At 54.2% G+C, this 23,639-nt stretch overlaps 1 protein-coding gene across 1 annotated transcript in view; it reads left to right on the top strand.

Annotated features, from left to right (window-relative positions):
- The window catches only part of KSR2 (kinase suppressor of ras 2), a gene marked incomplete at both ends in the record, with an annotated part of 76,480 nt that overhangs the window by 35,419 nt on the left and 17,422 nt on the right, over nucleotides 1-23,639 (top strand). The window contains 9 exons of the mRNA XM_080628544.1: nucleotides 1,775-1,844; nucleotides 2,478-2,561; nucleotides 4,710-4,777; nucleotides 6,232-6,350; nucleotides 8,816-8,984; nucleotides 11,474-11,515; nucleotides 11,847-11,913; nucleotides 14,494-14,542; nucleotides 15,234-15,601. Of these exons, the coding sequence (XP_080484670.1) occupies nucleotides 1,775-1,844; nucleotides 2,478-2,561; nucleotides 4,710-4,777; nucleotides 6,232-6,350; nucleotides 8,816-8,984; nucleotides 11,474-11,515; nucleotides 11,847-11,913; nucleotides 14,494-14,542; nucleotides 15,234-15,601 (1,036 nt within the window). The remainder of the gene's footprint in view (nucleotides 1-1,774; nucleotides 1,845-2,477; nucleotides 2,562-4,709; nucleotides 4,778-6,231; nucleotides 6,351-8,815; nucleotides 8,985-11,473; nucleotides 11,516-11,846; nucleotides 11,914-14,493; nucleotides 14,543-15,233; nucleotides 15,602-23,639) is intronic.

Raw genomic sequence — 23,639 nt, 5'->3', positions numbered from 1 at the left:
CTTTGGGTGGGAATCTCACATGTGCAAGCTAAAGGGGAGAATCACCAGTGAACTTCAAAGTCCCCCAAGCCCTGGGGGCTGTTCCCTCCCTCCTGCCCTGCTTTGCTTGTTTTCTCTCCTACAATGAGCAGGTCTATTGTTAAACACCATGATCCTGCATGTATCGTTCCCTCTAATGAGCATAATGAGCTGTGAATCACGTAGGGCTCATTGCTGGTAGGAGGTTAAAATCCCCGATACACTTTAATACATTTTTGCAGCGAGCACATTTAGAAAGTAATTAAAAGGCTCAGATGCTTTTGCCTACGTCCCCTCTCCTCCTCGCGGGGATGGCAGGATTTAATTGAGGCCATCAGAACCTTAGTGGAAATAAATTGTGGCTGGTAAAGCAGAGGATGTGATTTAATTCTGGCAGAGGAGCTGTTCTTGTCCAGGTGTTCAGTTCATCAAGGACCAGTGTTGGGGATGGGCAACAGGGACTTACTTGTCTGATGTGATTTACTGAGGAGAAAATGATGTTGCGGGAGGGATGTGCTTGCGGTCCCACTCCTCAGAGCATCATCTCTGGGGCTGGTGGACATCCCCAGAAGGCTGCAGGTGGTGGTGGGAGGGATGCGGGCTCAGGAGGTGGTGAGAAGCGTGGTCAGGAATATTGGCATTGTGTAAAACAGGCACCGTGGGGCTGGGGGCAGCAATTACCTTAATGGACTTTGTAGCCCTTCAACATCTTCATTGCCAGCTCTGCGTGAGGGGGGAGCGGGATGAGGTGGTGGAGTAAGAGAAGGGAGGTGCTGGGGATGGATGCGGTTTAAGATGCTCCGAAGGCTTTCAATGGCGTTGCATGGAAGAGGGATGTAAATGTAACCTTCAGAAAGGGAGTGCAATCAAAGCACCGCGCCGCCCGCTATATTAAAAGGGGATATTAAAGCAAACAGTGGCTCTCCCCGCTCGCAGGGATGATATTGGAAGTGTGTTTAGTGAGGGATTTGCCGGCGTGCTGAGCAAACGGCCGGGCTCGGATCCGTGATGGGGCTGGACGCTGGTGCCCGGGAAACCTCTGGAAGCCCTTATTGAATATCCAGCCTTTGAATCCCTGGCACAGCTCCACTGCTGGCAGCCTGCGGGCAGCACCTCTCCCACGGCAGAGGAGGAGGAGCAGGGTCTGTGCCCTTGCTGAGGCTGAAGGGGGATGCGGAGCTCAAGCGTGGCTGTGCCTGCTCCAGCAGATGCTAATGAACTTCTCTTCTTCCTTACCCAGCCAGGGTCCTGCTACTCCTTCTCCCTCCCTCCTTTTCCCTTAGGAGAGTGCCGAGGCTGCTTTTCACTTTGGTCTTCTACTTGAAGCCCAGTTAAATGGCCTTTCTTCAGCCGCGACCGCAAGACGTGCTGGCTCATTGGTGAATGATGCAGCTTCAGCTTCGTTTTCCCTTTCTTGTTTGGACATCGTGACGTGGCTCCGATAGCTTTGCAACCCCCCTCTGTGTGCACATGGGTGCAGCACCCACAGGGCGGGTGCATGGCCTCGCACCTCTCTCTTTGGCCCCAAGTGGGTGCTGGGGGTTATTATGGGGGGAGCAGGAGACTCCAGTGTCCTGCAGACCCAAGCACAAGGGCAGAGACCTCTGCTTTCCAGAAAGGGATCATGTCTAAGGGGAGATATTGGGCAAACCCCTCTTTTTTGTGTGCATCCTTTGCTCCCCTCGCACAAAGCTGGAGCCCTGGCTGCCACCCTTGCCACCACCTGATGGCTCTCCTTGTCTCTCCTCTCCTGCAGATACGCTGTCAGTGCCTCGCTGGTCCCCGCAGATCCCCCGTCGAGATCTAGGAAACTCCATAAAACACAGGTACCCAACCAGTGAATCCCCCAATGCCAGCGATGAGCATCTCCCCCTTTCCATCCCTGGTCCAGGAGGGGAGGCTCGGGGCTGTTCCCCCTCTTTCCTATGCTGGGCTCTGCTGCCCTAGAAGCCCATTTAAATTCCATCTCAGTTCAGATCTGGTTCAGATAAGGCCGGAGTCAATAGAAGTCATGTATTATCCATGACCTTGCCAACCTTCAGCACATTTCCCATCCCTGGATTATTGCCCTTCCATATCTACCTTAAGGAGGGGACGTTCTAGAAATAGCCTTGGTTCTGCTATTCGATGGGGCAGCTGCTTCTCCAATGGACTGGAACCTTGGGGTCCCAGGGCAGGGAGGTGTTTGGGGGCTCTGGCCAGGGCAGAGATGGGGAGCTGCACCCCACCAGGGCCTAATGCCCATCCTGGCCACTTTGGTCTCCCTTCTGCACAAGGGGGAGCTCAGATTTGTGCTTTGGCACCCCTCGAATGACGCCTCAGCACCCACAAAGGCAGCCAGGAAAGGATAGATCAGGGCTCAGGAGTTAAGGGAGGCTGGGGAGCTGTTCCTGCAGGAGCACGGATGGGGTGGTTCAGCTTCTTCTCTCTCCGGCCACTCTCCGTGTCCCTCTCCTCAGGTTTTCCACCAAGTACTGGATGTCTCAGACCTGCACCGTCTGCGGGAAAGGAATGTTGTTCGGCTTAAAATGCAAGAACTGCAAGTACGGCGTGGGGCTGGAGCTGTGGGGCTGCTCCTTCCTGTTGGGATGGGGATAACTGGGGTTTTACTGGTGCAGCCAAGCAGGGGCACAGGCATGGGGAAAGGAACCAGCCTCTCGCCAGCTTATCCTTACAGGATGCTGTAATGAGGCATGAAATTGGGTGAAGGGCACCCTAAAATGGGGATGAGGTTCTGTGCTGCGGATGGGAGCGGGGTCCTTGGGGAGGATGCTGCCTACCAGACCTCAGCTCCAGAGCTCCGAGTGGGATCCTGACAGCCTCCCTGCTCACCTCCATCCTTGGCCTGGCTTTAGACACCCATGTTATAGGGTTACCTGTGAAGTTATCTACAGGAGAGAATGGGAGGGATGTGCTGGACCAGGGGCTGAGAGCAGCTCGATCGAGAGCATCGAGGGTAGCTCTGGGCATCAGATGGGTTTCATCCACAGCCTGGGGCTGTATCCTCTATTTTTTGCAGCAGCAGAAGGCTTGGGGGCCTCTGTTTCCTGGCAGTGTCATGGCACCAAGGAGCCAACCCACCCCAAACAACCATAAAGTAATAGAGAGAGGCTGTGCTGGCTGTGAAGTTGGATAGGGCTGGAAAATTGGATAGGGCTGGATAAAGAGTGGGGCGCAGAGGCCACTTTTACTGCTTTAAATCCCAACCTGACAGAGCCCAGCTCTTACACGATATCATGCAGCCATCAGCACTTAGAAAAGCTGCTTCTGGAGACAGGATTGCCTTTCCTAGGGATGAGTGCTGGGAATAAGCTGATTGACCGTGAGTAACTGAGTTAGCTGGAGCTATGAAGTGATAACGATCGCTGTTGCCATTGATTAAATGCTGATGAATTAGCAAATTGGGATTAAAATGTGGATAAGAGATGCCCCATTACTCTGCAGCTGATGGTGGCTTTCTGGAAGTGATATTATCAAATACATAGATATTAAAGTGGGGATTCCAATTGCATTCAATGCTCAAGCAACTGGAGGCTTTGCTGCCTGCCTGCTCTGCCTGCCCAGGGCTGGTCCCCATGCAGGAGGGATGCAGGACCTGCCCCTGTGATGCTCTGGCTCTGTGTTGATCCTGCTGCCTGTAGTCACTCAGGAAAGAAGCAAACCAGTTCCCTGGCTGTAAGAAGTTAGACAGAGTGGGAAGTACTCAGGTTCCCCAGCTTTCCCCGGGAACAGGAGGGAAACAAGCAGGTAAAGCAAACAAACAGACCCCAACCCCCCCAAGCCTCCAACAGCAAATTAATCTCTGCCTTTCCCTCTAGGAATGGTTCTGTAATAAAAGCTAACATGCACAGTTCCTGAATTTTCATTACCCAGCTCATTGACTTGGAGCTGCAGTCTTTTTTCATCCTTTACCCTTGGTTTTTTCAATCCTTTCCTCCTTTTTGCCTCTTCCCCTGTGGCTCCCCCCACTTCACTGGGGTAGAGCAGGAGCTGGAGACTCTTTTCCATCCCTTATTAAGGCAGGTTTGGGGGAGGCAGGAGCCTGCTCATGCCTCTATGCATGACCCAGGGGTGAAGACCTCCATAGACTCCTGCAGAATATTCAACCTGGTCACAAATGCTCTCGTTGTTAAATGTCCTGGTATTAAAGCGAGGAGAGGAAGGCACAGCGGCAGCGATTCACTGGGATTCACTTTCCCTAGAGTTCAGGTCTCTGCTCCTGTTCTTTCAGCCAAGGCTGGCACAAGTGACAATATTGGGCACCCTCAAGCTGGGTGCTGGGTGCCTGGTGCCCCTGGAGCTGAGCAGCTCCCCAGGTTTGTGGGCTCCTGCATCCCTCCATCGGGACTGATGCACTTGCCATGGCTCTCGTTTGCCTCTGCATCCTCGCAGCCAATCCCCTTGATGCTCCAGGACCTGCATCCTGGACCACTGCTTACCCCTGTGCCTGCAGCCTGGGAAGCTGCTTGGGAATTGTGGCTGTTCCTGAGGGAAAACTGCAGGGATCTGGCAAGGTTCACCCATGGGAGCGGACACCCAGGGGCTGTGCACAGCACGAAGTCACCTTCCCGGGTGCAGAAATGGTCCTTGATCAGCAGTGATGCTCCCTGCTCCCATCTGCATCCCTCTGCCCGTGCCGTGATGCTCCTTGATCCCTCTCTCCTCACCCCTTTTCCTCTGTTCCCCGCTAGGCTCAAGTGCCACAACAAATGCACCAAAGAGGCCCCTCCGTGTCACCTGCTGATCATCCACCGCGGAGGTAAGGACCTTCCTTCTTCCTTCTGCCTCGGGTAGAACATCCCAGCAGCCCCCCGGGCGATTCGGGAGCCTGCTCCTTGCTGTGCCGGAGGCTCCCGAACCGCTCGGGCTCTCCGTGGAGACGTTACCCACCGTTTTTTCCGCTTGTAGGGAGACGAGCCGTGCGGGGCGAGGCAGATTTGCATTGCAAACCACTTCCACCCACCCTTCCCCTGCCTCCTTTTCTTTTCAGATTCCCCACCGCACGGGGTAAGTGCAACAGGTTTTAGCCTTTCGCTACCGTTCAGAGCGTAGGGCAGACGCGGCATCTCGGTGCATGGGGGTCCCCGCCACGGGGATGTGGCCCCGCGGATGCTCGTGGTGCTTTCGGAGCTGCTTTACCCAGCTCTTCTCCCGGAGAGCCCGTCCTAAACCCGCGGAGGAGGGAGAAGTTTGCGGCAGGACGACGGGAGCCGCTTCCTAACGCTTTCCTTCCAGATTTTTGGCTCCCCAACGGCCTCAGGACTGTGACCACCTAAGGGAAACGCTTCCGATTTCCATTGCCTTCAATTCTGAGCTCTTAAGGCTGCTACTCTGTGTTCAACACCACCACAGACATGCTCCGTGGTTTAATTAAGGGGAGATGCATTGCGCTGGTGGCACCTCGCAGCGCGAGTGGGGATGCTGTGGCTCAGAGAAGGGCAATTATGCAGCCTCTGCTCCTGCCCCCATGCCCTTGCGTGTGGCAGATTTGGGTTGAAGACCCCCATGTCATGCTCTGAGCTGTGGCAGACCCTGACCAGGAGGCAGGGAAAGCAGCATCCTACATCCTGGAATGGGCAGGAATTACAGCCTGCAATGCTGCAGGGGGCAGAGATGCCCGCTGTGTGTTTTAGCATAAGAGCAAGGAGCAGCGTGGCTTTGGGGTGGCCTCAGCATCAATGAAATGGCCCGCACCAAAACAAGCTCTTAAATACAACGCCTTGCAGCCAGCCCCTTCCTGATTCCCCCAAGCTGGAGGCTGGCTTTCCCCCCACCAGAATCTCCCTGCTGAGAGCAGGATGCTCTGAGCCAGCTCCTTCCCCTCATCCCAAAGGACTGCAGCGAGGAAGAGGATGGTGCCTCCTCCTGATGCTCTTCAGGACAGGGTGGCTGTGGCAGATGCTGAGCCTCCCGAACCGCAGCCCCTTGGCGGGGGAGAAGGGTGCAGTTTGCATCCTGACACCAAGAGCTTTAAGCCCCCCATGTCCTGGTGGGGTTTGGTTGTATCCTGGGTGCAGTGGGGAGCCCAAAGACGGGTCCTGGGGCTCATCCTCAGCGGCTGGAGGTGCTGCTGGGGCTTGCTTTGGAGAGCGATTCAATAGCAGCTTGCGAGCACAGGGTGACCTCAACGTGCCGCTTTGGAGCTTTGACGTGTCTGCATCTCTCTCCCCCTCCTCTCCATCCCCTTCTCCCCTCTCTCCCTTCTTAATCCAGCAAGGTTAGTCCGGACGGAGTCGGTGCCCTGCGACATCAACAACCCCTTGCGCAAACCCCCCCGCTTTTCGGACCTGCACGTCAGCCAAACGCTCCCCAAAACCAACAAACTCAACAAGGTGAGCCCTCAGCACCCCCTCCCTGCCTGCCCCTGCCGTGTCCAGCCCCGGGCTGCCCAAATACCTGCAGCTTTTGGTGGTTCTGAGCATGCAGCTGATGCTCCTCCTGCAGATAAGGGATGGTCCGAGCAGCCCAGCTCAGGCTTTGCCACTCTATTTCCCAACAGGGATGCTCCTTGCATAAGGAGCCGCAGCTTTCCCAGGAGGGCACATCCTTTGGGAACATCAATCCCGTTTGCTGGGTGGGAGCACAGCTTGCAGAGTAATTCCTAAAGGAAGGAACATAAGAGCAAAAGAGACCATGCCCTGACCTTGTGGTTGGGGCAGGAGGGGACTGGTGGGTTGCCTCCAGGATGGGGCATCTTCCAGCCCCATAGCCATCTGCCAGGACCAGGCATTGTAGGTGTCTCCATGGGTCTCCGTGCACATCCACTGCTATGGGGTTGATGTAGGTGCCAGTGTATGGGTAGGTGCTGCCTAGAAACCTGCTTGGGGCCTTAAACCAAGAATAACCCCATGGACCATGCTAATTCAAGGAGCAAAGCAAGGGTGTGCTAGGTGTGGAGGCAGGATGAGCCGTGATGCCGGCTTGGTTTCCTTTGGGTTTCCCAGTGTGGATTGCATCCGCTGAGGTTATTTGTTTTCAATATCAGATGGGATCAGCACCTTCGAAATGCCCTGTTCCCCACTGCTCTTGCTGCGTTGTGGCCTCTCAGCCTCCAGATCTAAGCTGAATTCGGGGTGGTTTCAGGCCTCTGCTACCACCCAAGACTTCCATTAATGACAAATTTATTGTTACAAACTAAAGAAGCCCAGAATTTGATTGTGTCCATGGCAAAGCTGGACCTGAGCATGCACCAGGCTTGCTCCTGCCCTGCATTAATAGCAATAGACGTGGCATGGGTTCTTTTGCCTTCAGTGGGAGATTCCCTGTGGGCAGCTGGAGGCAGAGCAGGGTGAGGAGTTTGCAGGCTGGAAGCACTCAAAGCAAGGGAAATCCTTGTTGTGATGGGGAAGAGGATGTGAAAACCCTGGCTTCCCACAGCCTGGCAGCATCCCCAGCTCCTCAGCATCCTCTGGCTCTTGGCACACGCTGGGTACCAGGTGATGCTCTTAGGATGCAGTTTATAAACCTAAATCTCCTAGGACATCCTTAGTGTATGAGTAATGATCTGCTCTGTTGTAGCTGTGAAGGGGTGGTGCAAATGGCTTTTTGAGGCTGAAGAGCTGCTGCAGGTATTCAGAAGAAATAGAGCTGCATTTTCCCTCTTAGTGCCTGTCCTTCCAGTGATTTGTTTCATTTATGAGAGGGCAGCAGGGAAGTGACTCAGCTCTGCTAAAGGCCTTGTGTGCGAAGGGCATCAGCCCTCTTCCTCCTGCCTCTGTCACGCAGTCCTTTCACCTTAGCTTTCCTCTAACCAGAGCGTGATGGTGCTCAACATCATATATATGTATTTGTATCCTGTTTTAACCTGAGCACTCTCATTCTGGTTACAGTCTCCTCTATGAATACGCTTTATGCAACAAGGTCCACTTCTTACTTTGATGGTTCTGAAAGCATTTCCTTAGAGATACTCCATTCTCTGTGAATACCATTAACATCGGGTTGTTTAGTGGCCTTCGGCATTGGCTTAAAAAGTAATTTATCTACCCACGATACTCCTGTGTGTCAGGATGGTCTATATGGAATAAATGTGGGTTTCCTGGAAAGCCCAACTCATCTAAAACGAATCAGTTTGAGGGAGGCTGGTGCAAGTTTTCCAGCCTTGAACAGATCTTGCTATGGGTTGGGAAGTGGAGCTCTCAGCGCTGCTGAAGGTCAGAACCCATCAAGGGTCTCATTGGGCAGCAAGGTCATGAGCAAGGTGGGATATTCTGGCCTCAGTTTTCCTTTCTCAGATCTAAGATATCCACGTGGGTTTTACTCCCTCTTTGCTCCCAGCTGGTCCTTTCTCACCCATCACAGTGAGCCTGCAGATGCACACCTGAAGCTGCCATCCTTGCCTTGGTTAGGAAGGGTTGGTGAAGGGCAAGGGATGGCTCGGGATGTGCTGGCTGATCCTCTCAACTCTGCCTCAGTGCTCTGAGCAAGGCACTAGGTGCTTGGCTTGAAGGAGGTCAGCTGAAGCTGCCAGCTCCTTGATGCCTTTAGGGACCAAGCCCAGGGATGTGGCCCCCAGCTCTGGTCTTGGTGGCCATCCCCAGCCAGCAGCGTTGGGGAGCCCTCAGTGTGGGTGCGCAGCAGGGAAGGGCTGGCAAAGGAGCCCCGTTTCTGGTGCAAACTGTGAATACAGCTTTGGAAAAGGCCAGGCTGTGGCTCTGGTTGCTTTCTAGGGCTTTTGGAAACAGGGGACTGGGATGACCTCTGTAGCCCTCACTTGTCACCCAGCTCCTCAGCACTGGAGCACCTCGGGGTGCTCTGCTCGCACTGACTCCTCTCTTCTCTCCTTCCCCCTGTCCTGCAGGACCACATCCCGGTGCCCTACCAGCCAGACTCCAGCAGCAACCCCTCGTCCACCACCTCCTCCACACCCTCCTCGCCAGCCCCACCGCTGCCCCCCAGCGCGACCCCCCCGTCCCCCCTGCACCCGTCCCCGCAGTGCCCGCGCCAGCAGAAGCAGTTCAACTTGCCAGGTACCGTGTCCTCCCCTCGGCATCTGCTCCTGGGGTAAGGATCCGGTCCGGCTGGTGCCTGTTCTGGACTTACCCTGGGATGGGGAAAAGCCGGGAGCAGAAATGAGCAGCAAAGATGAGTTCAGGATCATTCAGGTTGGGAGGGAGCTTGGGAGTCTTTAGTCAAACCTCCTGCTTGATGCAGCTTGGTCTTGAAACCTCCAAGGATGGAGCCATCACGGCCTCTCTGGGTGACCTGCTGTGCTTGAGGCTACAGAAACCTTTCCAGGCATGAAAGTGTGTGCCCCTGTATTGCCTCAACAGCAAATGGGAAACAAGGTCTTACCCCTCTACAAGGGTAACTTGTGTTGGTTCCATTGGGTCTTTGGGGTGACAGGCCAACAAGCTTGTGGCAGTGTGTGTGGGGTGACAGTGGGTCATAGCTGATGCTGAGGGTATCTGATATAGCTTGTCCCACCGAGTCTTGTGTGGGTACCTGGGACCCATCTGCTCCTGCAGCTCGGTCTCTTCAGGAATGGTGGAAGGGGCAATTTGGCTGCAGGACACAGGAGTTCGATTAAATGGATAGAAAAGCTCCTGCAGCCTGAGGATGTGCCAGAGGCTGACCCAGCATTGCTGCCTTTGGGGCGTCCTTGGTGCAGTGCTGCTGCTCCAGGGAAGGTCCCTTCCTGGAGGGAATGTCTCAGCATCACTCCTAGCAGTGTCTCTGGTGTCCTCATCCACCCATCTGCCTCTCCAGCCCTTCCCAAAAAGGGCCTGGTGAGGGGAGCCATGACCCTGCCCTATCTCTGGATGCTGAAGCCCTCATGCCCGCTGACCCCTGTTTGGTCTGTGCCCTTTGATGGGGCAGCAGCCGGGAGGGTCCTGCATCCCTAAACCTCCAAGGATAACGAACTGGTCCAGCAGGAAGGCAAACAGCATGTACACGGAGAGGCTGCAGCTGCACACAGCTCTCTGGAATGCCTGGGATGCTGGAGAGCATGAGGAAGACAGCGGAGGACCTGTGAGGAAGCACTGAGCACCCCAAGGAGCAGTTGAACCCGACTGCTAAGGAGGGAATCGGATCCTTCTCCTGCTCCCAAAGTCAGGCGCCTCCAAGTGCTGGGAGAAGACTCTACAGAACGCCTGCCAAAAGGGTGCTGTGCCAGTTTAACTGGGTTCATGGTGCTCCAGCCGGAGCAGAAGCATCCTGATGTCTCAGCACTGTGATAGCCAGGCTCGCGGTGATTCACATCCCCAAGCCCTGCACCCTGCCTGGGTCTGGGGGAAGAGACAGGATCCAGCATTTGGTGACCCCATCGTGCATCACTTGTGGAGCAGGCACCTCCCTGCAGGTCATTTGAGATGTTACTCATGTTGTTTAAAGCACAAACCACAGAAGCAACCCCCATAGTGGGCAGCAGCATCTCCTTATGGACATGCTGTCACCCCCACCACAGCTGAACCAGCACCGGGAGCTCCTTGTCTGGGCAGCAGGAATGGAGCAGGGCAGGATCAGTGGGGTCACTGCTCCCTGCTTCCATGCCCGTGATGAGCAGAGCCCTGTGGCAAACGGGAGCTGGTGTGCACAAAGCAGGAGTCGCTGCTTTCATCTCCCCTTGCGGGATGCTCTCCATGGCTCATCTCACCACAACAGGCACCCTGGCGATTAGGATTTGAGCTTGGAAGGTGCAAAGAGGTGACCTCCTTCTGCCAGAATTACCTTCGAGCCTCCTTTGATCCCAGCTCAGGGCTCCTGCTGCAGAGCTGGGGTCACTCTTCAGGGTCTTGTAGCTGAGGAACAGCCTTTGGGATCTTGAAGCTTAAGGAGAAGGTGCCTTCTGAGCTGGTGCCAACCTCTGGTGGCCTCAGCAGCTCTGCCTTGCTTCATACCCGTGACCTGCCTGCATGAGTCGAAGCAGCTCTTGGGCTTTGCCTACTGGTGGTAGGGAGATAATGGAGGGTATCTGTGCCCAGAGCCCTCCTGCAGCACTGGCTTTGGGCAGTGGTCCCCAGGGGACCATTCAGTGCACCAGGAGCAGGTGGGAAGGTGGCATGGCAGAAATGCACACAACATGCACAGTTAGATGGGCTGGATCGGGCAAAAGTGGGCAGAGTCAGCTGGGTTGGAAAAGCCCTTCAAGCTCATCCAGTCCAACCGTCCCCAGCACTGCCAAGGCCACCCCTAACCCATGGCACTGAGGCCTCGTCTCCACGGGGTGTGAACCCTTGCAGGGACGGTGCCTGCAGCCCTGCCCTGGGCAGCCTGTTCCAATGCCTGAGCACCCTTTCACTGTCTCCTTGATGCCAAGTGGCTCCTGAAGGCTGGATGGGAGCCAGGTCTTGATTCGGCACTCCGTGTGCCATCCTGGTTGCATCCTCCAGAGAGATGGGGATGGAGGGGATGGAGGGGACCCAGACCTAGGGCTGGAGTTCCATGGTGCGGGTTGGAGCCCCTCCAATGTCTGCCTCTGCAGGCTGGTGTTTAACTCCCCTTTTCTCTTTTCCAGCTTCCCATTACTACAAGTACAAGCAGCAGTTCATTTTCCCAGGTAAGCCTCTTTGCAGACAGGGTGCTGAGCTATCCCTTGGGAGGATGGGTGCGTGGATGGCTTTCCTAACCCCATCCACCCCACGTGCTGGGGTGGGATTTCTCCCCCAAACCACTACATTATTGCAGGGCTGGATGGCCCTGAGTTACACCCAGCTATAGCTAAGAGGGTAACTGAATTGGACCTAAGAATGAACTTTAAGGTCCCTTTAGATGAGCTTTTAAGGACCCTTCCAACCCAAGCCATCCAGGCTTCTAGGAAGGGAGGTTTTCAGCACTGAAAGGGCTCCTGGTGCCTCCAACTTGCTCTTATTCTGCTCTCTCCTCCCCAGATGTGGTGCCTGAGACACCGACCCGAGCACCGCAAGTGATCCTCCACCCAGTCAACTCCAACCCCATGTGAGTGCCTCCTTTCCTCTTGCTTTAGCATCACCTTCCCCTCCCCATGCAGAGCATCCTTTGCTCCATGCCTCCTCCGGGTACCCATGGGTGCTCCCCTGGCTCTGCAGGAACAGACTGGGGCTCAAGGATGCCTTTTGGGCAGTTAGGGTGGACGGTCAGGGGTGCTCCTGCTGCCCTAACCCAGCTCATAGCTCTGGCTCGTGTCTTACAGAGGAGAAAGGTTGAAAGGAGAGGGCAGGGGACTGATTTATGACCACAGCAACGCACACACCCGGCGCTTCACCATCAGGAATAGAGATGACTTTTGGTCTGAGAAACCAAAGCCCAAGAGATGAATCTGTTACTAAACATGGACCTGCTTGAGTGAGGCCAGAGGAGGCCATGGGGATGCTGCGAGGGCTGGAGCAGCTCTGCTCCGGAGCCAGGCTGAGAGAGCTGGGCTGGGGCAGCCTGGAGAAGAGAAGGCTCCTGAAGGGGAGACCTGAGAGCAGCTCCAGTGCCTAAAGGGGCTGCAGGAAACCTGGAGAGGGGCTTGGGACAAGGGCCTGTAGGGACAGGCCAAGGGGAATGGCTTGAACCTGCCAAAGGGGAGACTGAGATGAGCTCTTAGGCAGAAGCTCTTCCCTGTGAGGGTGCTGAGGCGCTGGCCCAGGGTGCCCAGAGAAGCTGTGGCTGCCCCATCCCTGGCAGTGTTCAAGGCCAGGTTGGACACAGGGGCTTGGAGCAAGCTGCTCCAGTGGAAGGGGTCCCTGCCCGTGGCAGGGGTTGGAGCTGGAGGAGCTTTAAGGTCCCTTCCAACCCAAACCATTCTATGATGCTATGATGAATTATAAGCAGGGAAACCAGGGTCTTTGAGACAGTTTTAATAAAGATGGTTCTTGCAGCCCTTCCTGCGATGGTTTCGAGTCCAACAAACTTTGCACTGAAGTTAGTTTGGCAATGCAGTATCTCATTGCTGTTAGGACCAGCTCTCCCTGGCAGGTCAAGTCTGAGCTGCTCTGCTGATCCCAGCATTCACCAAGGTCCTCATGCCTGTGCCTCACGTTTCAGTTCACTGTTGCTTGCTGATCCTTTTGATAAATGCCCTTTCAGAAGGCTATTCCAAGCCTGCAGTTTAACAGACAGGGTCTCGCTCCAGGTTTATGATGTGGTTTGTGTCTGGCTTCCCCATCCTTTCCAAACCGCACTTGCTACCGCTGGGCGTCCAGTGGATCCCACCTCTAGGGAGGCAATGGGAGGGATGGGGATGGAGCCTCTGTTACTGCTGGTAGCTGAGGAGTTAATGGCAATGTGGTGAATTCAAGGGGGTTTGGGGTGTTTTTTGCTAGGTATTTGGTATAGAGCTGGCAGGCTTTTATAGGAAAATAGCTTTCAGTATATAAAATCAGTGATTCCCCTCTTGCTCACCCCACTGCAAACCACAGAGCCGCAGGATGGTTGGAACAGAGGCACTGAGCTTACCCTGGCCTTGGCTGGGTTAAACACCAGCCTCTGCTTCCGATACTCGGGAGACAGGTATTCGTGCCTGGGTTAAAGAGCAGGCAGGAGGAGGGAGGCTGCTGCTCCTGCAGCCGCCCGTGCACCGTGATGGGCAGCAGGAGCCGTCTGCATCCCCTGGGTTTTCCGTGAGGATTAGAATACCAGAGGTGACTCCTTTTGTGTGTGCGTCCACGTACCTCCGGGGATTTATAGCTCTTTAGTGGCTATTGAATGGGATAGGACGCACAGGACCACTGAGTGTTAAACCTCTCCTGTGATCCTTGCTCTCTTTCTGGGAAGGGATGCTGTTATGGATGTTATTGATCAAAACAGTTTCTAATATCTGACATTATGCTCAAAACCACCCAAGCTGCTCCAGCTGATCTTCCCCAAAGGAATTCCCCTAATTCCCTGTTAACTGTTGAGCACGGTGAGACCCTGGTGGTGGGAGGTGCTGTGTAAGGGAAGAAGAGGAGCCCTGGCCCAGGGAGCTGGGAAGCCCGATGAATTCGGGTGCTCTTACAGCAGGGAGGGTCTTTGAAACCTCCACCTCTCAAAGATGACTGAAACCCCCATTTTCTTCGCTTCTGGTGTCCAATCAGCTGCGCCTGTGCTTTGCCTGCTGTTTGTTGGGAAGGTGATTCTCACCTTGGAGACCACCGTGAGCACATGCCCCAGCGCTGCCTTGATATGGGCAAAAGCTGCAAGGGGGCAAATCTGTGCCTTCCCCTGGGTTAGCCTGTGCTGACACCTCCCAGGGCATGTGGTGGTGAGGCAGCCTCCTCACTGTGCGCTTCGCGTGATGGAGATGATGCCCCCACATCACCAAACCCACCCTGGAACTTCACACATCCTATATGAATTAATGCAAGAATGAATATTGCTCATCCCTGTTATCCTCCCTGCTCCCATGTGAGCACCCAGAGCTGTCCTTGGGCTTGGAGACATCTGGGGTGTGGGCTGGAAGGGGCTGTTCCTCCATATGAGCAGCGAGCCTGGTTCTTCTCCCCCCCAGATCCCTTTAGACCTGGTGCGGTGATGCCCACGTGTGCTCCCCACCTCTCTGTGCTTTCACTAATGCAATCATCCTTTTAACAGCCTGGAAGGAAACCCATTGCTTCAAATTGAAGTGGAGCCCACCTCGGAGGTGAGACAGCAGGACCTGCTCCTGTGCTTAACAGACCTTTATTTTATACATGTCTTGGGGCACATTTCACAGCAGCCAGAGAAGCTGAACATCTGTGCAGAGAAATTGCTGATGATCGAATTAATGGCCAAGGCCTGGCCCTGCCCAGGCATCCGTGTGCCCACCCCATGAAGCGAGACCCTCATGGGCTTCGTGTCTGCCCTCAGGCTTAGAATTCAATGAGCTTTTCTGAGATACAGGGGAGGGGAAGGAGCGGGGGGGTGAGGATGGGGATGCAGCTTTTAATGGGTGCTTTAATTCCTGTAGAAAACAGATACAGGGAAAAAACTAAGGGGAAAGTTAAGGGAAAAGATGAAGGGAGAAGTTATATCCATCCTGGGATGCCTTCTGTGCGGATCAGGGGTGCCAGGGTGGGAGCAGTTGTATTAGCAGAGCACAGCTTGGCCATGGTAGGATGAAGCACTGCTTTCAGATGAATGAATGAAGCGCTCTGGTGCGTCCCACTCTTACATTCAATCCTGAAGTAGATAAATGACTCCCTGTAAATCTGGGTTTCTGCCCCATGGTTGCCTTTGGAAGGGACCTGCCCGGCTTCCCTGGGTCTGAGCAAGCAATACGAGGGTCAGTGGGGTCGTGCCCATGCGTCTTCCATGGGTGCAGCTTCTATCGCCCTCCCTTTGCCCCATGGCAGAATGAAGAGGGCCCGGAGGAGGCGCAGGAGTCCGAGGATGACTTCGAAGAGATGAACCTCTCGCTGCTCTCCGCGCGCAACTTCCCGCGCAAGGCCAGCCAGACCAGCATCTTCCTGCAGGAGTGGGACATCCCCTTCGAGCAGCTCGAGGTCGGAGAGCTCATCGGCAAGGGCCGCTTCGGGCAGGTCTTCCACGGCCGCTGGCACGGGGAGGTGGCCATCCGCCTCATCGACATCGAGCGGGACAACGAGGACCAGCTCAAGGCCTTCAAGAGGGAGGTGATGGCGTACCGGCAGACCCGGCACGAGAACGTGGTGCTCTTCATGGGAGCCTGCATGAGCCCTCCGCACCTCGCCATCATCACCAGGTAAGCCCCAGCTTACATCTCATGTGTGGATGGGGTTGTTTCCTCTTCCCAAAACACCCTTAACCAGATGACACCATCATCTGATGATGGGAGACGCTACACCATGAGTGGCCATGCCCCCCCTGCCCGAGCAAAGGGATGCTCTTCATCTGCTGTGATCTGTGCTGCGAAGCAGAAAGAAAACCCACCCAAGTGTGTCCAGGCAGATTTATCTTCTGTCCGAGTGGAGCTTGAGACAGGAATGGTTTGTTTTAATTAGGGACAGGAATGATTTGTTTGAATCAGGAGGGATGTAACCTGATGGGACCGGCAGTTTCGGTACTGGTTGGGGTTCTTCTGTCGTGATGCCTTGTTTGGGTGGTGGTGGGTCTGGACCATGCTTGAGTGCTGGAAAGCCTCTAATGGCATAAAGCAGCAATAACTTGGGTGTCTGAAGGCTCAGCAGGGTGTGAGGGTTAGGACCAAGGGTCTGTAAAGCAGCCAGAAGGGCAGCAGGGGTGGGAAAACCAGGTGCTTGCAAGGAGAGCTCATCCTCCACAGGTCTGGAGCCCATCCACAGGGTCTCCTCGCTTCCAAGGAGGTGGGAGGCCTTGCAAGAAGTCTCCTGAAGCATTTCCTCCCTTTCCCAAAGCTGTTGTCTCTATTACACCCACTCTGGGTATGGGACTAATAGGAGTGAGTTTGGGATGGGGCCAGGGGAGGGAGACTGAGGAATTAAAGAGCTGCTGCCTGAGTGCTGGTGATGCTCAGGGACATTGCATCAGGGGGAGGAGGCTGCTGGAGGGGGCTTCTTTCAGGTGGTTGTGAGCAAGCTGGGCTTTGGGGTCTTCCAAACCATCTCAAACCCCTCCAGAGCTGTCTGGCTCTCAATGAATTCCCATGTATCTGTTGTTGGAAACACAGCACTGAGCATCTCCATGGTCAGTCAATGGGTGGGCAATCAAAAACCTCCCCTGGTCTGAGGCAGGGAGGCTGCAGCCGCTCCTGGAGGAGCTGTTTTCATGTGAAATACCTTTATTTCTGGGTATTCATCTATTTCCCTCACCTCTGGACCGTGTATTCAACCACAGGGTTTGGACCGGGTGCTGCTTTGCATCCCACCATGGGTTACCTTCCCTTGGAGGAGCCTCCCCAAGGTGAGGCTGATTTTCCAGCCTCCTCCTGGCAGTGTTTCCAAAGCCGTGCACTGAAACAGCAGCGTTTCCACCAGCCATCAGCAATGAAATACTGCATCATCCTTCTCTAATGTCCCCTTGAAAGCAGCACCTCCTGGTCCCAGACAAGGGGGCTTTGTGGGTACCAGCGTGGGGGCTTTGCTCTGCCCCCTCCTTGCTCAACAGCAAAGGATTTCAACCCAAATCTGTGGCTCCTCATGCCCATCACTTGCTCCCTGCTCTGGTGGGTTCATGGGCAGCGTTTGGCTGTGGGATTGTGTTCTCCTGGGAGAGGCTGACTCCAAACAGGGGCTGGTTGTTCCCACCTGGGACCTGGAGAAAAATAAGCTTTTTATTTTGGACCAAAACCCAGTCATCTGTGGCAATCCGGCACCATTTCAGCTCCCCATCCATTAGCTAGCTTAGGCCAAAAGCTGCTTGAAAAGGGTGCAAACACCTGTATTGATGGATGCGTCAGACACCCCATCCACGCGTTACACTGCGTCGCAGCCTCTACACGCAGGAGAACGCAGCTTCTCCATCCCTTTGCAACCCCTATTTGCTTTTCAATCCTATTCAGTAGCAAAACCTGGGCAATATATTCTTTATTTTAATGGGGTTTTTTAGCTACAAAGTGTTTTCTATTCTAACGCCTCTTTATATAAACCCGTAAAGGTGCCACTTTTGACAGCCTGACAAAATAAATCCGTAGCTTGATGCATTAATATGAGGGCTGTGGAGCGTGCCGCTCGCCTTCATTCTCTTCCCAGCTGCACTCAGTCCTTTATTTAAGGTCAAAACAGAGATTTATTGGATTGCCCTAAATATAACCTGTGCTCACAGCATCTCTGAGCCTCGCCTGCTCTTTGCCTACAACCAGGAACCGGCTTTTATCCATGTTCTTCGAAGGCTGAATCAACATCACCACAATTATTCCATCGCAACAGGAAACCTGCTTGGTTTTCTCCTGCTGGGAGGTGTGGGGTGCGATTGTGTCTGGTGCTGGGCTGGCCATGAGGATACAGGAATGATGAGGGGAATGCTGGAAGGGGGCTCAGCTCAGTCTCAGGGCATGGGAAGCCACGAGTGCACATCCCATAGCCTGGAGGTCACTTCCAGACACAACTTATTCCCCTTTGAGGCTTTCTATTGGGCTCTGTTCTGATGGTGCTTCACCAGGAGCCACTTCTGAGGCTCTCAGGGCAAAGCATCCCTTCCATTTCCCAGGCTGACAGTGCAGGGATGCTCCCTTGCCTTTGTATCCGCAGTCCTTGGCGGGTCTGTCCTTGCCTGGACATTTCTGGGGGCTTCTTGGGACATCTCTGATGATCAGGCTGAGAACGTTGGGGCTGTTCAGCCTGGAGAAGAGAAGCTGCGTGGAGACCTCATAGCAGCCTTCCAGTATCTGAAGGGGGCCTACAAGGATGCTGGGGATGGACTCTTCATCAGGGACTGCAGTGACAGGACAAGGGGTAACGGGTTCAAACTGAAACAGGGGAAGTTTAGATTGGATCTAAGGAAGAAATTCTTTACTGAGAGGGTGCTGAGGCACTGGAATGGGTTGCCCAGGGAGGTTGTGAATGCTCCATCCCTGGTGGTGTTCAAGGCCAGGTTGGACAGAGCCTTGGGTGGCCTGGTTTAGTGTGAGGTGTCCCTGCCCATGGCAGGGGGTTGGAACTGGATGATCTTAAGGTCCTTTCCAACCCTGACTGTTCTATCACGAGGTCAGTTGGGCTTAAGTTGGGTTTGTTCAGCCTGGAGAAGAGGAGACTCAGGGGAGACCTTAGAGCAGCTTCCAATACTTCCAAACCCACCAATAAAGTAGGTTTATGGGAATCACATTAAACCAAGCCTTGCTTGGAGTGGGGAAAACCAATCCCAGCTGCCTGATGGGGCTAATTAGACACAAATCCAGGATGTCTGAGTTTCCTTGCCTGCTCCTCCCTGCGCGCATCCCTGGCCCCGACTTGGCTCTGTGCAAAAGAGAGGCTCCTTTTCCTGTGGCTGCTCAGAAGTGGGTGCTCGAGGATGTTTTTCCACCCAGAACAGCAGTTTCTTATAGCTGTTAAAGAAATCTCTGCATTCCTGTGGCATGCGGGAAGCAGCTGCCCATCCCTGGAAAGGGCTCTACCACGACGTGCTGCCCGGCGCTGCCGGAGGGGGGTTATTTATAGACCAGTTTATTTTTGCTTTCTCACATCCCTACGTTTTCCTTCCTGTTTGCTGTGATATTCATGGAGCATCTCATTAGCGGAAAGAAATCTCCCCCTCCAAACACCGCAGCCCCCAGGCGACAGCTGGGGGGGAAACTGAGGCAGCAGCAGGATGTGCTGGGTTAATGCTCTGGTTTTCCTCTGCATTAACCATTGGTCTGGCCAGATGACAGGGACCAGTCATCAACTTCATATCCTCAGCAATGGCATAGTCACTGAGGGCACCGCAGCATCTGCAGGTGATACCAAGCTGTGCGGTGCAGTTGACATGCCCAGGGAATGGATGCCTTCCAGAGGGACCTGGACAGGCTGGAGAGGTGGGACCATGAGAAGGTTATGAGGTTCAACAAGGCCAAGTGTAAGGTCCTGCCCCTGGGTTGGGGCAATCCCAAGCACAGCAACAGGCTGGGAGAGACTGGATGAAGCAGCCCTGAGGAGAAGGACTTGGGGGTGTTGGTCAATGAGAAGCTCCCCATGACCCAGCTTCAGTGTGTGCTTGAGCCCAGAACCCCCCGTGTGCGGGGCTGCACCCCCAGAGCGTGAGCAGCAGCTCAGGGAGGGGATCCTGCCCCTCTGCTGTGCTCTGGGGAGACCCCCCCTGCAGCCCTGATCCAGCTCTGGGGCAGCAGCACAAGAGGGACGTGGAGCTGTTGGAGCGAGGCCAGAGGAGGCCACGGAGCTGCTGTGAGGGCTGGAGCAGCTCTGCTCTGGAGCCAGGCTGAGAGAGCTGGGCTGGGGCAGCCTGGAGAAGAGAAGGCTCCTGAAGGGGAGACCTGAGAGCAGCTCCAGTGCCTAAAGGGGCTGCAGGAAAGCTGGAGAGGGGCTTGGGACAAGGGCCTGTAGGGCCAGGCCAAGGGGAATGGCTTTAACCTGCCAGAGGGGAGACTGAGATGAGCTCTTAGGCAGAAGCTCTTCCCTGTGAGGGTGCTGAGGCGCTGGCCCAGGGTGCCCAGAGAAGCTGTGGCTGCCCCATCCCTGGCAGTGTTCAAGGCCAGGTTGGACACAGGGGCTTGGAGCAAGCTGCTCCAGTGGAAGGGGTCCCTGCCCGTGGCAGGGGTTGGAGCTGGAGGAGCTTTAAGGTCCCTCCCAACCCAAACCATTCTCTATGAGTCAATGATTCTTGAGGCGCCTCTTCATGCAACTGTCCGGGTCAGAAGAGAAAGGGAGAAATCCAGCATCTTTGGGCAATGAGAGGTGGTAACTCCAAAGAGCGCTTCCATCAGAGCCACTAATATGTTCCCTCTTGGGTAATGAGTGCTGGAGACAGTTAACATTCATCTTAATTAGTCTTGAGCAAGAGTGAATGTGATCTTGGTGCTGCTTGGAGTGCTGCATAATGGATAGCACAGAACAGCATCCAAGTCCTGGGCCCAGTGGAAATGAAAGGACTGGAAAAGCGCCGTGTTCGCTGCATGCAGGGAAATGACAACTTGTGTTTGCTGGTGTTCAATGAGACAAAGCCCTGGGTAAGCTCCTTACATCGGCTCCTTGGTGTTCCCAGTCCCAGCCTCCGCCTGTGGTGGTGTGGGGAGGGTGGTAAAGCCTCAGCCACCCAGGAGATCCCTCAAAAGACAAAGTCTAACAGGGCTCTAATGCTATTGCAATGGCTCGAGCCACCCACGAGGGTAATGGATTGCAGAAACGAGCAGATTTTAGGATTCTGGGTGTTCCTTCTGTGGAAAAAAGCAAAGAAAGGGTGATTTTCGTGCTTATTGATCCTTCCCAAGGCCCCTGGGTCTCACTGAGGCTGTAAGGAAAGCAGGGGGATCAGCAGCTTTCCGGAGAGGCACTGATGGCCCTTGCTGGACGGCAGCGTTGTTTGCAAGCCAGGTTCACAGGTCTCGAAGGCAGGAGAGGGGAGGTTTGAGCCTTTGTGCCTTGAGCTCTTGCTGCCTTGCGTGGGGGATTTGGTGCAGCTTTCCTAAGGAGATTACTCGGTTTTTAGCTAAAAGCTCCAATGTGGCACCGGGAACCTGCACAAAGACCCTGGGATTTGCTCCCCGAGGTGCCCCAGGCAGGGTTTTGGCCCCTCTCGTCACAGTGTGATGCCAGAGCAGCTCTGGATTTGAAGTGCCATCAGGAGCCAGCCGGATGGCTGCTGGTGATCCCCCCTTGGGGCTGAGTGGCCATGATTTATGTCCCTGCCCGGATGTGCCAGGAAGCCCAAGGAGAACACTGGAGAACATTAGGAATTAAGTCTGACCATCCAGGACCACATAAAGAGAATGAATTTGTCGAAGGTGCCTTTCAGCAGAGAAACTTGGAGGGTTTCTGTTGGAGCGGGAGCATCTCCCAAGCCCTTCCCTGGAGCTGGTGGTTGAGAGGGGGAGCTCTTATGTGAGATACCAAAGATGAAAGGAGGAGAGTTTGCTCTTCTTTCCTCCCTGGCAAAGCAAACTGGCTTCTATAACAGGGACCGCATTACCTGCCGTGTATTAATAGGGAAGGTGTGGGAGCAAGATGGGAAGAATATCCCAGACTCTGCGGCTGTGTCTTACAGGATAACTTCCTTGCACCAAATGGACTCAATGCTGGGGTTTGTTTGGATTTGTAATGTATTTCTATGCTGGCTTTTGGCGATATCGAGTGTTTGATTTTGCTGTTGGGAGGAACAAGCCCTGCTCCCTGCAGGGAATCCTCTCCCATTCCCGGACCTTGTTTCCTGTGGGAATCTCTGGGCACAGCTCAGCTTTAAACACTCGGCTCTTCCAAGCCTCTGCGTGTGCCAAACATTTCCAGTGTCCCACTTGGCTGTGAGGGACGTGGGGCTTGTAAATCTGAATACTCAGAGAGCTGAGGGCTGAGTGGATGTTTAAAAGGGAGTAAAGGGGAAGTGTGTAAATCATGGCTCTTAAGATGAAACAGATTGGGGCTGCTTGGTTCATCCCCTGTGGGTGCTCCCTGGGGCCAGGATGAGCTGCTCAAGGGGGTGCCCGTTGTTCTCTCCAGGGAGTCACATTGACCAACTGGGCATCAATGAACACCAAATTGCCCTTTTCTCCTCACTGCAACCCACCAATCTCAAGGTACAACCTATCAGCCTTCTTTCATGCCTGGGAAGTTAAGTAGGAGCTCTAAATCCTGCCCAACAGGAGGGAAACTGAGGCACGGTGCTGCCGCATTGCTTTCCCAGAGCAATGCATCTGAGGGTATCTGAGATGCCTTTCAGCTCTGGTCCTTCTCTCCCCACTCATGGGTATATTCTGGGAGCAGATCCTGCCTCCTCTAACCCTCCCCATGTTAAAGCAACCACTTTTGGAGCCAAAGCATCACCTCCTGGCCTGGCTCTCAGTTGTTTTCCCTCCTTACTTTTGCTGTGTTTCCCCTTTCCCAGCAGTTAAATAATGGAGCTCGTAGATCATATAATAAATAGGTATTGACTTCATGCCACAGGCTGGATCAGAATTGATTGACCCGTGGGAATACACTCCTTCACAATCAATAAGAGGCCATCAGGCTGGATAAATCTTGATAACGACTGACAACAGCGAAGTCGATAGGTGTATTAATATGTACATTAAGCAAGTATTTATCTTCCGCCTGGAGACAGCGTTCCAGGGTGGGATGGGCTGGCGAGGAGACCGAAATATCCCAAGCAAAGAGGATGATAGGGATGGGGAAAAGCAGCGGCTTGATCTTCTCTCTGCAAGGGTGTTTGATGTTGAAGTAAGAGCTGGCTGCTTCAGTGCTGGCTGAGCTGTCCTTACCCTCTGCAGCATCAAATCCTCCTTTGTGTCTCAAAAGTGTCTCAAAGTGCCATGGAAATGGTGCTATTTTGGCCATGACTTCTTGAGGAGCATACTTAAGGCAGCGGGACTCACTCTTCACCGGAGAGGAAGGGATTTAAGCGGGTGTTTAAGGGAAAGCCTGTGATGAAGTGTCCTGCTGAGAGATGGTCCCACAAACTCTTTCAGCTCGTGCCAGTTCTTCCCTTTGCTATTGCGTGATAGCTCAGCATGATTCCTTATTTTTCTGGAGCATCCTCAATGCCAGGGATCCTCTTTGGAGCCAGGCAGGGCTGTTTGCTGGTGGTGGGGAACCTGTGTGCTGGCATCCTCCTGCCTAGCCAAAGAGGAGGGAATTAGATCCCTCCTGTGACAGCATAATTAAGTTTTTATTAATAATTATCATTATTACCATTGCAAAGCAGAGTTGGGCTCTAGTCAAGCAGCCATCTCCATCAGAAGACTTGTTTCTTCCCTTCTCTTCAAAAGAAGCATCTTTTCCTTCCTCACACTCAAAACAGCAGGAGGATCAGGGCACAGGGAATATGTTAGGTTCCTTCAAAGGCAAGGAGAGGTCCAAGCATCTCCGCACATCCCCATAGACCCATCCAGCCCTCTCACCCTTTCCAAAGGCAGTGGGTACCACCTGAAGCAGTGAGTGTTTCCGGATGACTTGTTTGCAGTCAGGGCTCTAGCTAAGCCGCTGGGGCCGGTGCCTGCTTTGCATTCACCTGTCTCACAGCTCTTCCCCTGCAGCTGTGGGAGAGCTTGTCTCTGACTCCATCTCCTCCAAATAAAAATGCATGGAGTTGGCTTTTTCTAAATAACTTGGGTTCTTTTTATTCCCGAAGCGACGATGGAATCGGAGCTACTTTTGGGGGAGGCTGATCCCCCCCCTTCCTCCTCCTCCTCCTCCTCCTTCTTCAGCCCTTGCGGTTTGGAGGCT

Source organism: Psittacula echo, assembly GCF_963264785.1.
Source record: "Psittacula echo genome assembly, chromosome: 13".
NCBI lineage: Eukaryota > Metazoa > Chordata > Aves > Psittaciformes > Psittacidae > Psittacula > Psittacula echo.
The sequence above is the reverse complement of the archived record's forward strand: the minus strand, read 5'-3'. Positions and strand labels throughout refer to the sequence as shown.